This window comes from Pogona vitticeps, chromosome 6, assembly GCF_051106095.1.
Source record: "Pogona vitticeps strain Pit_001003342236 chromosome 6, PviZW2.1, whole genome shotgun sequence".
NCBI classification, from domain to species: Eukaryota; Metazoa; Chordata; class Lepidosauria; order Squamata; family Agamidae; genus Pogona; species Pogona vitticeps.
In genome coordinates this window covers 18,147,991-18,164,552 of record NC_135788.1, presented here as the reverse complement: position 1 = coordinate 18,164,552, position 16,562 = coordinate 18,147,991, and the positions used below count along the sequence as shown (strand labels likewise).

The 16,562-nt window shown below is 42.0% G+C and overlaps 1 protein-coding gene across 12 annotated transcripts in view; it reads left to right on the top strand.

Annotated features, from left to right (window-relative positions):
• MYO3A (myosin IIIA) overlaps positions 1-16,562 on the top strand; it is a 131,054-nt gene that overhangs the window by 28,446 nt on the left and 86,046 nt on the right. For all 12 annotated transcript variants that reach the window (XR_013537770.1, XM_073003045.2, XM_078378630.1 and 9 more), the window contains exons 4-7: positions 1,029-1,133; positions 2,653-2,752; positions 11,863-11,939; positions 15,632-15,777. Coding sequence is in view for 11 of the 12 variants with exons in the window: in XM_073003045.2 (XP_072859146.2) it covers positions 1,029-1,133; positions 2,653-2,752; positions 11,863-11,939; positions 15,632-15,777 (428 nt within the window). In the remaining variant the exon portion in view is untranslated. The remainder of the gene's footprint in view (positions 1-1,028; positions 1,134-2,652; positions 2,753-11,862; positions 11,940-15,631; positions 15,778-16,562) is intronic.

Below are 16,562 nucleotides of genomic sequence, written 5' to 3'. Positions count from 1 at the left end.
GGTGCAGCTCTGTGCAAAGTAAGACTACAGTCGTGCCCCACTTTACGATTGCCCCACATTACGACGAATCTGCTTTACGACGATCTTTTTGCGATCGCAATTGCGATCGCAAAACGATGGTCTAAATGGGGGAATTTCGCTTAGCAATGATCAGTTCCCTGCTTTGGGAACCGATTTTCGCTTTACGACAATCAAAAACAGCTGATCGTTGGGTTATCAAAATGGCCACCGGGTGCTTAAAATGGCTTCCCGCTGTGCTTAGGGACGGATTCCTCGCTATACAGGCAGTAAAAATGGCTGCCGAATGGAGGATCTTCGCTGGACGGTGAGTTTTTACCCCACTGGCATGCATTGAACGGTTTTCAATTAGTTTCAATGGGGTTTTTAATTTCGCTTTACAATGTTTTCGCTTAATGGCGATTTTCCTGGAATGGATTATCATTAAGTGAGGCACCACTGTAATGACATCCAGGGCATTAATCTTGAATTTAACATTTCCTACTCTGCCCATCTCAGATTCCAAGGCTTCCCAGGGATCCCATTTGGGATGGGGAATACACTGAAGTCCTTGGGACAGGGAGGGGAAGAGTTTATGTCTGATTATTGCCACCACAAGAACTGCTGCCAGAGGGCAGAGAACATAGGTAACTTTTAATTAAAGATAAAAAGCTGCACCGTATGTTGTCATCGGCCTTACCTGTGCAGAGCTGTGCCAACAGAATTCTGGCCACTATATCAGAAGATAGTAATTTGGTTTTTGTTTGTTTTAATAAAAAGGGGGAAAACATCAGATTTGGGTGGAAGTGACATATTCCACAATACACACACACACACACACACACACACACAGAGAGAGAGAGAGAGAGAGAGAGAGAGAGAGAGAGGCTGTGTGAGACAAAAGAAGCAGCAGGCAAACTAATTCAAAAAAATAGCATTGTAAGTTGATTCCTGTAATAAGTAAGACATCTATCTACTGAAAACTAGAATATGTGATAACTATTATACCTTTATTTTTAAAATACGTATAGCTATGCAATGGAGGATCTGTAACAGACCTTGTGAAAGGGTTTTTGAAGAGAGGGGAAAGGATGAGCGAACTTATTATTGCTTACATTTTACATGAAGCTCTTATGGTAAGTAAAAACAGGTGAAATGTCTTTTTGTTTTGTTACAAAGTTTGTTGTACTGAAATCCATTGATTTTAAAACTGATTAAGTTATCTTATAGGTGTATTAGATTGTGCCTCCGTCACGTGTGAAAATACTACTTTTTTGGACCTTAATTGCCACATCCCTCAGGTAGTTTGACCAGTGCTGACTGAAAGTCTGAAATGTAACTTTTATTAACAATTGTTCAGATAAAACACTTTTGTCCTCTTCTATGTGTTGTGTGCCATCAAGTCACATTTCACTTATGGCAACCCTAATACTGTTTTCAAGATATGTCGGATGTTTAAGGAGTGAAGTTGAATGGGGATTTGAAAGTTTTCCTGAGTCCTAGCCCATTTTTCTGTCAAATGCACCATCCCGAGTCTGGCACATTGTCTTGTTCTAGCTGCTGGCAGACCCAGGATGGTGTACTTAGCAGAAAGATGGACTACAGTGGTGCCTCGCTTAACGACAATAATCCGTTCCAGGAAAATCGCTGTTAAGCGAAAACACCGTAATGTGAACTTTAAAAACCCATTAAAACGCATTGAAACCCGTTCAATGCGTTCCATTGGGCTGAAAACTCACCGTCCAGCGAAGATCCTCCATATGGCGGCCATTTTCGGTGCCTGTATAGCGAGGAATCTATCCCTAGAAAACAGCGGGGGGGGCATTTTGAAAGCCGGCGGCCATTTTGAAGCTGCCAATCAGCTGTTTAAAAAACATCGTTTTTTGAAGAATTGGTTCCGAAGCAGTGGACCAATCATCACAAAGCGAAAAAACCCTATTTAGACCATTGTTTTGCACTCGCAATTGCAATCGCAAAACCTTCGCCATGAAGCGGATTCATCGTAATGCAGGGTAATCGTCAAGCGGGGCACCACTGTATGACCCAGAAGAACGTTCAAATCCCCATTCGGTCTCACTTCACCTAAATGCAGATAAAATTTGTCTGCATATGTCATAGTGAAGCCCTTGAGATGCCTGTGTATGAAAAGCAAACTGCCTTCTGAAACATCTGGCTTTTCTGATCCAATATGTTTGTCTGCAATGCACTGTTCTGTTAAATTTCCATAAGAATCCTCTACTTTTCTATTCAGAATGAGTCCCCTTCAGCTCAGTTGGTCTCCCTCACAGGTAAATTAGTTCTGCAATATTCATTGGTATGTACAGTTTCTACATCCCTGTCCTCCTGATTATATATCAGTTGCCAGATCTTAACACAGTGGTTCATAGTGTTATATTTGTAAGTTCCACTGATTTGAGGAAATTTAATGGACAATTAACAGTTTTTTGTAATTGTTTCAAATTTACCATGATAGTGGAAATTCACATCCTGACAATATATTCTGAACTACAGGGAAGTTGTAATGTGTCTTCTGTCCTTAAATTAGATTGAAAGTAATCTTAATTGTACTTGATTTTGTATGTGTATTAGTGCTTCTCTCTCTCTTTTTCTTTAGTGAAGGTGAATGACTTTTATAACGGTATACTTTTTTTTCAGGGCCTCGAGCACTTGCATGAAAACAAAACCATCCACCGTGACATCAAAGGAAATAATATCTTGCTAACAACTGAAGGAGGTGTTAAGCTTGTGGATTTTGGTAAGCTACGGTTTTCTAGGGGTATATGTTTGTGTGTCTACATGTGTCAGCACCTATCACATTCATTCCAACTTAAGACCAGGACAATTTTTTTGTTTAATTACTAAAGTAGCATTCAGGATGTTCCACTGTGCCATGAAATCCAAACAGAGCCACATACACTTTCGCCAAGCCTGACACATTTCACAGGCTTGTCGTGAAGATTGTATTCATGGGGGGGGGGGAGTGAGATGTAAACAAATAAAACCATAAAAAACCAATACAAAAACAAAAAAACACTCATACATGAGTTGTCTTCTACACTCTTAGTGGGCTAGTCTTTTTTTATTTGATTTTTTAAAAACAGGCTAGTAGATTTTGTGGGGTTATTTACAAGATTGAATTAGGATTACATAGCAGGAGTGGAAAGTGACTCTTGGCCTTTATTTTTTTAGAGTCACACCTAAAAAATAAAGTCCCATGTTCTCTCAGGTAGTCAGAAGCAAATACCATATTAATATATTCCTGTGATACAGTTTGTGGAGTAGCATCCTGAATTTTGACAAGAGGAGTAGGAGGAATATATTTACATTTGATAAATATGCAAAAGCTTGGCTTGTGTCTCCAGAATGGAGTCCTGTTGAGCTATTCCAACCTCGCCTTCCTCAGTTCTCTACTTGTCTACTCATCCAAGCTAGCACGTTCTTGTTGTTATTTAGTCATTAAGTCGTGTCCGACTCTTCGTGACCCCATGGACCAGAGCACGCCAGGCCCTTCTGTCTTCCACTGCCTCCCGGAGTTTGGTCAAATTCATGTTGGTAGCTTCGATGACACTGTCCAATCATCTCATCCTTAAGTCCCCTGTCGTCCCCTTCTCTTCTTGCCTTCACACTTTCCCAACATCAGGGGCTTTTCCAGGGAGTCTTCTCTTCTCGTGAGATGGCCAAAGTATTGGAGCCTCAGCTTCAGGATCTGTCCTTCCAGTGAGCACTCAGGGTTGATTTTCTTCAAAATGGATAGGTTTGTTCTCTTTGCAGTCCAGGGGACTCTCAAGAGCCTCCTCCAGCACCACAATTCAAAAGCATCAATTCTTCGGCGGTCAGCCTTCTTTATGGTCCAGCTCTCACTTCCATACATAGCTTGAACTATGCAGACCTTTGTCAGCAATGTGATGTCTCTGCTTTTTAAGATGCAGTCTAGGTTTGTCTTCGCTTTCCTCCCCAGAAGCAAGATAGTTTCCAAAAATGCCCTGTGTGAAACTGCTCCTGTAGATCCCACAGATTCACGAACGACCATGGGAAGGCTGCAGTGGATGGGGAGATCCATGAAAATTAAATGTCTGTCTTGCACAAGTAGATGTGTTTAGCCATAACACTAAGCTATCAGTGGGTATAACCTGGGGTTTACTTACTGTAGGAAGGAATATTGGATTGTGCTAATTCTTGGAGTAGCATCTAGGCTAAACAAAACACAGTTAGACTAAATAGACCAAAAGGAATACAGAACAGTGACTTTCCTAAGCTCTGAAATAGATCCACAGGAAAGCAGAGTCTCCGTAACTTTTATCAGCTGGGACAGAAAGGGAGTTTCAGGCAGTACAGTCTCTTCACTTCTGCATGAGAAACTGCTGTCTTCCAGAATGATAGGTTTAGAGGAGGCAGTCTTATTAATCGCATCAGGTGGCCACCATATTTTCTCTGTTTCTCATCCTGTGCCAAGCTGCAGAGACGGTATGTTTGCACAGATGTTTTAGTACAATATGTTCCAATTGAAGAACAGTTGCCTTGTTCTCTCACCTTTACCAGCACATTTTAATGAGATACGTATTAGTTGAACAGATTTAATTATGCGAACTCAAAGCTGGGAAAGGTTATCTTTATAAACTGCTACCCAGAATTGACCAGCCAGCAAGGACATTATTAGTTCATAAAGTAACTTTTCTGATATTTGATACCTGTGTATGCACAAGAGAACTCTTGCACATGGGGAGAGACTATACTAAGAACTCTGTATTACTCCTTAATAGAGTTCTCCACGTGTACATCTGTGTGCACAGGAAACTCCTTAGTCGGTTAGTTAGTAAGTTTTCTCATTTATAAACCACCTTTCTCCCGCTGAGTGGACTCGGCGTGGCTTACAGTACATGTTAAATCGAGTAAATTAATAACAATAAATTATACTTTGAAAACAATTCAGCTACAATGGTAGTGAAAAATACATTAAATTGTTACAAACGTTAAAAAGTTTAAAAAGAAACTTACAGTTCTTCAGACTGGGACTCCTTGTTCGGAAGCTGGGGGGAAATTCTCGGCAGTAGCATCCTGACTGGAGCGCTCTTCCCTTGGAGGCTTGACTGTCACCTCCATTGGCATCATTTTGGCACCAAATCGGAACATGCTTATGTATGAGAGCCTTTTGGAGGTTGAGGATATTGGCACACCCCAGTTTTAACACAGTGGTTTTAATGTATTAATTGTTTAAACTGTTTGATTTTAAGTTGCTTTAAGGATTTTACATTTTTAAATTGTCAGTTACACAGCTGCATAAAACTCTGAGATCCTGTGATATAGGATGGGCTATAAATGTTTTAAATAAATAGATAGTTAAATAAATAGATAAATAAAAAAAATATAGCAGGCTGTCCTGTGTGACTCTCTATACATTCATTCTGTGTGTGAAGGAATATATATGTATCCCCTAATAAGCAATGTAAGAAGTAGAATGCCTGTATACCCTTATGGCAGATATTTTATCTCCCAGGGTGAATATTTGTGGCCCTTGTTTTTAATCTGTTTTTCAAGGAAGTTTCTAACTTCTTGTTTTGTATTGCTTTGAGGGTCTTTGTGAATAGAAAACATCATAAACAAATACTATGAATACATAATTAAAGGGTGAAACAGGTTATTTGTATTGTCCTATTAAACCATAATGAGAGCAGGGAGTGGTAAAATTGTATTCGTTCCTTGGCAAGAGGAGTTGAAAAACCAGTTTACCAGATGGCTGCCTGCATTCTGTGGTAAGTTGTGTGTGTGTTCTGTGCCATCATGTCGGACTTCTAGCAACCCTAAAATGGCTTTCAAAGTAAGTGAAATATTTAAGGAGTGGTTTGACCAGTTATACTCCCCCAGTCAGTTTCCCTGGACAGGGAGGGATTTGAACCCTGTTCTCCAAAGTCCTAGTCCGTCACTCTATCCAGTACTCTACACTGGGAATCCTGTGGTAAGTTACCATTGGGCAAATATTCGTCCATATTTGCCATTAGTAAAAAATGCATGGAACTGCACAAAACTTGTGCTGGGCTAATTTTGGAAGAAGAAATAATGCAAAAAGAAAATAAATAATCTAGATCAGTGGTCCCCAGCCTTTTTGACGCTGTGGATCAGTTGGGGGGGGGACAGGGTACATGCGCAGGGGGGCAGGGCACCTTGTGCACATGCACGAAGGGGTGGGGTGCTCATGCAGCATGCACACACACTTGTGCACATGTGCGAAGGGGTGGGGGTGCTTGCACAATGTGCGCACACACTTATGTGCATGCACAAAGGGGCGAGGGTGCTCTCACGGTGCAGGTGCATGCACGAAGGGGCTGTGGGAGGAGTGCATGCAGGGGCAGTGGAAAATCGGTCTCTGTGTCCCAGTCCAGCAAAGGCCACAGACCGGCACCGGGCTGCGGACGGGGGGTTAGGGGCCCCTGATCTAGAATCAACAGGAGTCTAGTAGCTGAGAATATTCCCCCTCCTTTCCAACAAGGAACACCAGTCAGAAGGAGTGTTCTGTGCATACAGATGTACACATGGAGAACTCCTAAAGAGGACTAGGAACCCGGTCTTAACATGGCCTCTCCTCATGTGCAACAGCACTGTTGTGCATGAAGTTGTTGTACTGGCGATGGTAGCACTAACAAACTAATTTCAGTGGCACGGCGTTATTGTTGCTTTTAGACACTGGCAGTTTGAAATCCTTGGTTATCTAACGTAAATCACCCGGAGATCTATCAGTAGATCCCGATCTATCTTTGGCCAACCCTTTAGCTAAAGAATGAACTGAAATCAACCAGACAGGAAAGGGCTGGCTTTGCTTGCAGCATGAAGCCGCATGACTAATAAGCTAAAGGCCAAAACCTGGTTGTTAGTCATCTCTGAGGAACAGAGGAGATAATTAGCTTTTTATTTAGAATATGTGACATTGGCTTGGCATAAGTACCAAAACAAGCTGAACCTACTGAACTGTAAACATTTATTTAAGCAGCTTGTGGAGCTCTGAGCCAAGCTAGGCGTTGAGGCAGCAAACCTGGGTGTATGAAATGTGCTACTTTGAAATTTATATGCAGCAGAAGAGTGTGGAAAGGTGGAGCTCAGCTCTCGTTCCTCCTTGAGAAGTCCTTCATCCCAGTTTGATTTTCTCTTGTGGGTCCTCAAGGTCTTCCTACGGGAGGAAAAGAGAGAATGGGAGTGCTTCAACTTCCCTTTCCTGATTGCCAGGGATGGGACCTAAAATCACTAGTCACGTTGGACTTAAGTTGCACTGGCAGCTCAACTTGGATTTTTTTTCCCCTCACTGACTCAGACATAACTTGCAACTCAGAACCCACCCACCCCTCCTTTTTTTTCCTGGGGGAAAAAGCTTGTTTTTAATTGGGACTCAAGACTTGGGGCTTGGAACTTGGGACTTCTCAACGTTCCTGCTGATTACCCATTCAGTCGACTCCTTATGCATCAGGCCTAGATTAATTTTAGTTCCCCTCCCCCTCAATAACATTGTGTTACAGCAGAGGTCGTCAACCTTTTTCTTACCGCGGACCGGCTGAGCCTCTGAGGGAGGTGGGGCACCCCCTTGCGCTCGCGCTCTCGGACGCATGTGCGAAGCGGTGGGAGATTGTGTGCACCAGAGGGGTGCATGTGCGCTCCCCCACTGCTTTGCACATGCGCAGGAGCGCCTGCCTACCTGTGTGCCCACCCCGCCCTGCACGGGGACGCATGCCTGAAGGGGTGAGGGAGCATGTGCCGCCAGAGGCGGAAGCCTGGGAGTCTGAGCATGGCCGGGGTGCTCCCTCCGGCCGCTTGCCTCACGTTGGGCTCCAACGAGGCCGGGGTCGGGGCTCCTCACCACCCTCCGCAGTGAGAAATTCAAATGGTGAGCAGCCGCTGGTGCCGGTTCTGGAGCGGGGGGCTCCAGTGCCCTGCTGAGGATGGCGAGGAGCGCCAGCCCCATGCATAGCCTCCTGGCTCTGGGCCACCCCGGTCGTCACCAGCATCGCCAGGCCGCACAGACCTCCCCCCTCTCCCCCACGCATTGCCCTCCCCACAGCTGCTTTGCGTGCAGGGGTGCATGCGTGAAGGACTGAAGGAGCACTCATGCAGTGCTTGCACCTGCGCACTTGCGCAAAGCACCTGTGGGGAGGTGAGTGTGTGCGGGGGTGGGGGTGGGAGGTCTGTCTTCGCGGCCCGGTCCGGCTCATGCCAGGGACTGGCACCGAGCTACAGACAACCTCTGTGTTACAGAACTGCTGGATAGCTCATTGGTTTAGGTTTCTGGCTGCAAAGTGAGAGGTTGGGAGTTCATTTCCCCTCTGTGCTGCCTTGACAGGGGCTGGACTTGTTGATCCATAGAGTCCCTTCTAGCTCTGCAGTTCTAAGTTGTTATTGTTGTTGTTGTTGTTGTCGTCGTCAACACAGTACTAGAACTACAGTGAAGGTGTTCTGTGAGATTTGAAGAACTGTGATCACTGTCCCAAGGTTTTAGCTGTTTGCATATATTTTTTTCCCTAAGGTGTAGAGGCCCTACCCCAAGGACAAAAACAGTTCTTTGGGACCAAATTGCCCCATTCCATTTCTGAACAAACATGATGCAAAGCAGTGGAAGTGAGAGGTGTTGTCATGAGGTTGGCTGCTAACATTCAGTTCCAGCAAGTTAAGAAAATACCCCAGGATTTGTACAAAATGAGTTCTTTTTCTGCTCCTTTGGACTTCGTAAAGGTAAAGGTTCCCCTTGACAACTTGTCCAGTCGTGTTCGACTCTAGGGGGCGGTGCTCATCCCCGTTTCCAAGCCATAGAGCCAGCGTTTTGTCCAAAGACAATTTTCCGTGGTCACATGGCCAGATCAACTTAGACCCAGAACACTGTTACCTTCCCACAGAGGTGGTCCCTATTTATCTACTCGCATTTGCATGCTTTCGAACTGCTAGGTTGGCAGGAGCTGGGACATGCGACGGGCGCTCACTCCGTCATGTGGATTCGATCTTACAGCTGCAGATCTACAGACCTTACAGCACAGTGGCTTCTGCAGTTTAACCTGCAGCACCATCATGTCCCTGACAAACCCAGGCCTCTTGAGTCCTAGTCCATCACTCTGTCCATACCACATTGGAATATTACTTAAGGGACTTCATACCTTCTGCTTTATATGTATTTAGTTTGATGTTAACTGAGTTGTGCCTCTAGGATATCTGCTTTTGTCCCTTGCAAAAACTTCCTTAGAATAAATATGCAAATAATGTCTGAACAAACCCTAATCCTTTATCAGAAGCTTAAGGTGGCTTTTGAAAGTTTTTTTTTCCTTCTGTCATGAAGCAGTGACAGTATCAGATTACAGTCTCCAGAATTCCCCTTATTCTAGGAATTGTGTACCCTAAAGGTCACATTTCCAAACTGAGGGTAGGATCCATTTATATTTGGAATCTTGTTACCTTGCATGAGCTGTAAACTTGGTATGAATCATTCTGTAAAAGAGAGCCATTAGTTAAAGCAATTTCATCTGACATGTTTCAAAAAGAAAATAAGTTTTCTTTGTGCCCTAGCCTGATATTCAGCTGTGAGTCAGAAAAGGGCTTTGTATTTGCATTTAGTCATGCCAGCATGTCGAAGAAAATAAAGCTGTCTGCTTCACTGAATGCAACAAATGGCGTGTTGTTGTCAATTCGTACCATATAATATTACATTCATCATACATTGCTTTTAATGGAGTAATGCACTTGGTTTATTTGGAATCATAAAAGGGATAGAATTATTAATAATAGTATTGTTACTGTTGTTGTTGTTTAAAACAGTGCATCAGGAATGCCTAACCTAACTTTCCTGAAGGGAAGTCTCTTAACCTGATACTTAAAAAGCTATAGGGAAGTAACAGAATTAATACCCCTTAAGTAATATTCCAGTGTGATATGGACAGAGTGATGGACTAGGACTCAAGAGGTCTGGGTTTGAATTGTTGCTCAGCCATGGAAGCTCACCGGGCGGGTGGAAATGGTAAAACCACCCCTTAAATCTCACTTGACTTTGAAATTCATGGTCTTTATACCATATTTTTCACTCCATAAGACACACCTCTCCATAAGACGCACAAAATTTTTAGGAGAAGAAAACAGGAAAAAAATAATCTGTTTTCTTCTCCTAAAAATTTGGTGAGCCTTATGGAGAGGTCCGTCGTATGGAACACACCCTAAGACCCTTTGGAGGCTCAGCCAGCCCCCCCCCCCGGTGTCAGAGGGGGCAAAATCGCCACCTTCAGGGACTCTTCTGAAACTTCCCAAGCCTCAAAAGAGTCCCAGAAGGTGACAATTTCGCCCCCGCTGGCCCCGTGGGGGGTGGGGGAGCATCGCAAGGGTCCTGGAAGACTCAATCGGACCATTGGGAGGCTTCCCCATGGGGCCAGTGGGGGCGAAATTGCCACCTTCGCTTCATAAGACACACAGACTGCCCCCCCCACTTTTTTTGGGGGGGGGAAGTGTGTCTTAATGGAGCAAAAAATGTGGTAAGTCCATTCCAGCTTGACAGCACAGAATGAATTCGCATCCACAGCTTCGAAGCCAAGCAGGGATGGCCCTATTTCATGTTACCAGGCTTAATCTTAGACCTTTTTCTTGTGTTTGTTCAGTAACATACCCTCTGTGTAAGATTTGTACTGTGGTTTTAATCTGTATGACTCTATGCTATCTATGTAGATTTCCTCCAGAAATAATGTAACAGACATCTCCATCCCTCTGTCAAAAAAGTCATTGGTAGAAAACCTGGAAGAATGTATAGCTGAATGCTTGACTAGCTGATCATCTTTCTTGATAGAAAGAAATCACTTTCAGCCAGAGACTGAGCCGAAGATACCAACTTAAGCTCAAGAACTAGAGTAATAATAACAACCAGCCTTAAGAAGCTGTTATTAATGAAATCTAAAACATACCTTCTGTTGGACATAAACAAGAACCTCGTATGCTCTCATTATTTTTGGCCCTTCAGATTAAAAGAATAGAGAACGATTTGAGCTTAGCTTCTCTTGCACCTTTGTATCGGTTTTATGTTTACCCTTTTCACTGTGAAGCAATTACAGTTCTGGAATTTGACAACGTAGCAGAATAAATGATTTCACTCACTGCCATTTATTTGTTGGTCTGTTTGTTTGAAACAATGGCCGAAGCCGGCATCTTTTTGCCAAATCTGAGTGAATTAGATACATTCTGGAGCATGATCTGTATCATGTGAGGAAAAGGTTAAATCTTCTCTCCAAATCATAACTAGAAATGCCCTTACTATGGATAGGACAGTAGAGTGTGCATCCTTTTTCAAGGTGTAAGTGAACAGAACATGATGTATATCTGCTAAAGATGGCATACAGTTCAAATCTTTACTGAGTATTAACTGGATGAAAGAATAGGTAGCTCGTAAGCTGAGATGGTTTTCTCATGCTTTCACTGCCGCTTTAAAAACAGGTCTTGACGTTTGTGTTACAAAAAGTGCACCATACATTAAATAGGAAGGTTGTTTGATTCTCAGCTACTCCTTGTGGTTTCCTGCAGCTAAGAAAAGGAGACAGAAGCACTATAATCATCCATCCAAAAGGGAAAAAAAGTGCAGGAAGATTGCTTATGAATATCCTAATTTAGAACCAGATTCAAGTCCTTTCCAAGCAGTTGGTGGCAGAAGAAATGCAAAGTGACAAAGGGGAATATTTACCAGCTTACATTGACAGAGTATTGCTGGCTAGGTGACTGGCAGCAGGCTACAGAAATGCTACTAAGCTGCTGAAGCAAGAAATGGCACATTGGAACATAATGAAGAGAATGATGAGTGATGGTACTCTCCAGATGGAACTCCTGAAAGCATAGGCGTCATTCTTGTGTCATTTTGCCTGTTCCTTATAGGTGTATCGGCTCAGTTAACCAGCAGTCGCCTCCGCCGGAATACATCAGTAGGAACTCCCTTTTGGATGGCTCCTGAGGTTTGATGAGATTTTTTTTATCCGTATTTCTCTATATCTTGTTTTAAATACAACACTTTCTAATCCTTTCCTTTCCCCTCAAGTTTCTAGTTCTCTTTATTGTGATTTTTAAAATCCTTTGGGGAAATCCATGATGTTCTAACCACTGCTAATGTTATTAAAATAAAAAATAGCCAAGGTGACATTTTGCCAGGATTCATTCAGGCAGAGCAAGACAGCTAACTCACATTGAAGTTACTTATTCCTCTGCATGAAATAAAATAAAATAAATCACTGCATTACCCAAAATATAGAGATTGCCAGGGGACTTTTAAAATGAGCCCCATGCTTTCTTGTCCCCTTCCTGTTCCCCTTTACACGGTCTGCTTCAATTAGTTACTTTTCTCACATATATCAAGTTATACTTTGCTTTTCCATCTGAATGGGCAAAATGAGATTTATGCCCGCCCTATAAACGTAAGTTGCAAAAGACTAAATTGCCCTTCATCATTATGGGTGTAAAAACAAGGAGATCTAACCAGAAAGTGACTAGTTGAAGCAAAGTGTGCAAGAGGCAAGAGGGATAAGGAAAATCCCACATTCTTCAGTACTAAACTGTCTGGATGCTACATGTGAAACTGCTCAGCATGCTTTCTATGTTGTAACTTTGCATTGGATTGTCATGTTTTATGTGCTTTTTCAAGCTCAATGTGGCAACCCTTTATTTTGCTCAGATGGGGCAGACAACAAATGATGCATGGGTCACCTGGGAAGGTCATCTCTGGATCTCCCCCCCCCATGTGTCCTCCCCCATTGCTAAAATTACAACTGCACTCACTGCTCTAGGTAGTCACCTGAGGGGGTGGATTTTGGGAAGTAGCAGCAAAGTGTTGGAGGAAAGAGATTTGTGTCACATGGCTTCTTTATGGTCTTTGTGAATCACACACATATGCTTCCTCCAGGTATGGTGGAGAATTCTGCCTGGTTGTTAGGGTTAAAGAAAGACTCAGCTGATAGTCTAACTAGTTTTTATACATGGAATGGGGTGTGTAGCATTTGTTATTGCCTCAGACAGCAGTACATCTTGGGGCAGCCCTGTTTGGCTTGTCTTAATCCAGTCCCCCCAACAAGTTGTCTGAATGTCTTTCAATTGCTTAAGCAAATCCATTGTTACCATGGTGATAGCTTTGGAAACCTGGATGAAAACTTTCCTCCACCCTCTGTATTATAGAAGAGGAGGCACCGCTGTTTTCTGCAATACAGTATGGCAATCATTCTCAAGCAGCATGGAAGATCAAAGTACAGCTTAAATACTCAATGTTTCTGAATATTTCCAGTTCAGATATTGTTGTCCAAAGTGCCTGAAATCATGGCTGTTCTGATTGCTTCATCAGAAATGCTCAAGAACAGTTTCATGTGTTTGGATGAAAAATACATTTGTCACCCATACCAGTACCATACCATGTACTCATTCATATATGTGTCCTATCCTGTTTCCCCATTAGTCTGTGAATTAACACATAAAAATTCATATGCAACTGCTTTTTCACAAAATACACATTGTTATGTCTTTTATCCTAAAATTATGGGGGTTTGAGTGAATTTAATTTTAAAATATGCATTTTGAATGCATTTTAGACTTAAACGCATATTCTTGTGTGCATTTTAGCATGATTGTGAGCGGGGAATTGCTTTATGAATTTCTGAGAGGATAATAAAGGAAAACTGCTTCCCAATTCTTACATTGTTCAGGAAAAATTTGAATAAGATCATATCACTTAAAAATGCATATCAGACAAAATCCTTAGGCATCCCTAATTGTAGTTATTCTTTGAAGAACGTTTTTATATTGGCTAAGAAAAAGAATTACACCATTTCAAATCAGTAGTCGACAATTACTGTAAAAAAAAGTTACATATCAAGATGTATATCCATGATTCATGGATTATCATATAATTGAGATGTCAATATAAGTAATACGTGTGATTATCAATTATCCTAGCAGATCCCATTATAGGTTATTATGTAAACTTGGAAGATATATATCATTTTCTTTGTGATTAGCACACAACTCTCATACAGGAAGATGACACAGTTTAGTACCTCAGAATTATGCTTTGTTGCAGAATTCATACAGAATAAGATTTACTATTGGGGGCATTTTAAGACATCCGTTGAAGAGCTTTAAGCAGTGCCCTAGGTTTCTGCAATTTATCATGTTTTGCTTGGTTAATTTTTTCTTAAATTGACCCAACAAATCCATTATAATTTGTTAGTAGGGATCTTTTTTCCCACTTAGTCATTGTAATATATGTAAAACATCCTATGCTGTTTTTCAGCCAGACATGATGCCAGGAAACAGGAGTGGCATGTTCTGATTATCAGTAGGTTAGCCCTATGGAAGAGGACTTTGGAACACTTAGTGGATTCAAAAAATGCTCCCCTTATCCCATCCTAACTTTTTTTGCTTCCTTTCAATTCATTGGCATTTCCAGGGGTTCAGATAATATCCAGAAGTCATTAAGTGCAAGGTGGTGTTTTTTTTTAAACTTCCTGGATGAGGTTGGTTGGTTGGTTGGTTGGTTGGTTGGTTGGTTGGTTGGTTGGTTGGTTGGTTGGTTGGTTGGTTGGTTGGTTGGTTGGTTGGTTGGTTGGTTGGTTGGTTGGTTGGTTGGTTGGTTGGTTGGTTGGTTGGTTGGTTGGTTGGTTGGTTGGTTGGTTGGTTGGTTGGTTGGTTGGTTGGTTGGTTGGTTGGTTGGTTGGTTGGTTGGTTGGTTGGTTGGTTGGTTGGTTGGTTGGTTGGTTGGTTGGTTGGTTGGTTGGTTGGTTGGTTGGTTGGTTGGTTGGTTGGTTGGTTGGTTGGTTGGTTGGTTGGTTGGTTGGTTGGTTGGTTGGTTGGTTGGTTGGTTGGTTGGTTGGTTGGTTGGTTGGTTGGTTGGTTGGTTGGTTGGTTGGTTGGTTGGTTGGTTGGTTGGTTGGTTGGTTGGTTGGTTGGTTGGTTGGTTGGTTGGTTGGTTGGTTGGTTGGTTGGTTGGTTGGTTGGTTGGTTGGTTGGTTGGTTGGTTGGTTGGTTGGTTGGTTGGTTGGTTGGTTGGTTGGTTGGTTGGTTTGGTTGGTTGGTTGGTTGGTTGGTTGGTTTGTTTGTTTGTTTGTTTATTTATTTATTTATTTATTTATTTATTTATTTATTTATTTATTTATTTATTTATTTATTTATTTATTTATTTAACTTATATGCCGCCCACACTACCCGAAGGTCTCTGGGCGGCTTACAGCATTTAAAATACAATAAAAAGGCAAAATAAAAGGGCTAAATAATTAAAATGCAATTAAAATATATATTCTAAAAGTTGCCGTCAGACCCACATTTGATGTTATTTCAGTTAAAAGCCATTTGGAACAGGGAGGTTTTGACCTGGCGCCGAAATGTCATCAGCGTCGGCGCCAGACGAATCTCAGTCGGGAGGGCATTCCATAGTCTAGGAGCAGCTGCCGAAAAGGCCCTTTCTCTACAAGCCCTCCCTCTTATCTCCTTAAGGGATGGCTCTTTCAAAAGGGCCCCCTGGCTAGATCTTAACTGCCGGGTAGGTTCATATGGATAATGAACCATATGATTAATAAATAAGTTAATAAATAAGTTACTTGTAAAACTCTTGTCCACCGAAGTTTCTAATCTAAATATGGTTCATTATCTTTTTCCCCCCTCTTAACAGGTGATTGCATGTGAACAACAGCTGGATAGTTCCTATGATGCCAGATGTGATGCATGGTCACTGGGAATCACAGCTATAGAGTTAGGTGATGGAGATCCACCTTTGGCTGACTTGCATCCTATGAGAGCTCTGTTCAAAATACCAAGGTACTGTCATTGTGAATCTTTCTGGTGACTCAATTGACATATATTTCTGTACTATCTGTGCTATATGAACCTCAGTTTTGTTGTGCTTATTTATATTGTTGCCCCATCCCTTTTCATAACAGGTTGCGAGAATTTCTGTTTTTTCCCCTTTCTGCTTGAAAATCCATTCCACGCACATTTTCCTAATGTATGCATTTTTACCCCCTCTCCCCATTGATTAAATTATGTTTATGTGTATTCTTCAGTGATAGAATTCTTCAGCTGTTCACGCTTTGTAAAAATGTGCACATGTTGGTGAAATGGATTCCATTCTCTGAAATGGATATCTCACAAATATGTAGAGAAAGAGTGATATTTGATTCATAACAAGCCTCAAGTTGTGTCAAAAGAATACTTTTCATGTATTCAGTTCAATGGATAATGGCCGGCCACAAAAACAAAAACTCTCGTTAAAAGAAAGCAGTCTTTAAGATGTCTCAGTGATTTTTGTCTTCTTTGTTTTTTATTTCTCTTTTATTTTTGCCTGATATGCCCACACAATTCTTTCCCATTTCTAGTCCCAACATTATAACTAAGTTGAAATGATAATAAAAAAAGCAGGAGTGTGACTGAAATAAAAAACACATTTCTCCACTTTTTATTTCTACCCCACATTTCTTCATTTTGGTCTTATGCATTTGTTTTTGTCCTTTTTTTTATCCTGAAAGACCTTTGGGTCAGAGTGATCCTAGGAAGCTGGCTGAAATCCAGTAGTAAGCTGCAACTGGAGTAGACCTATTGAATAA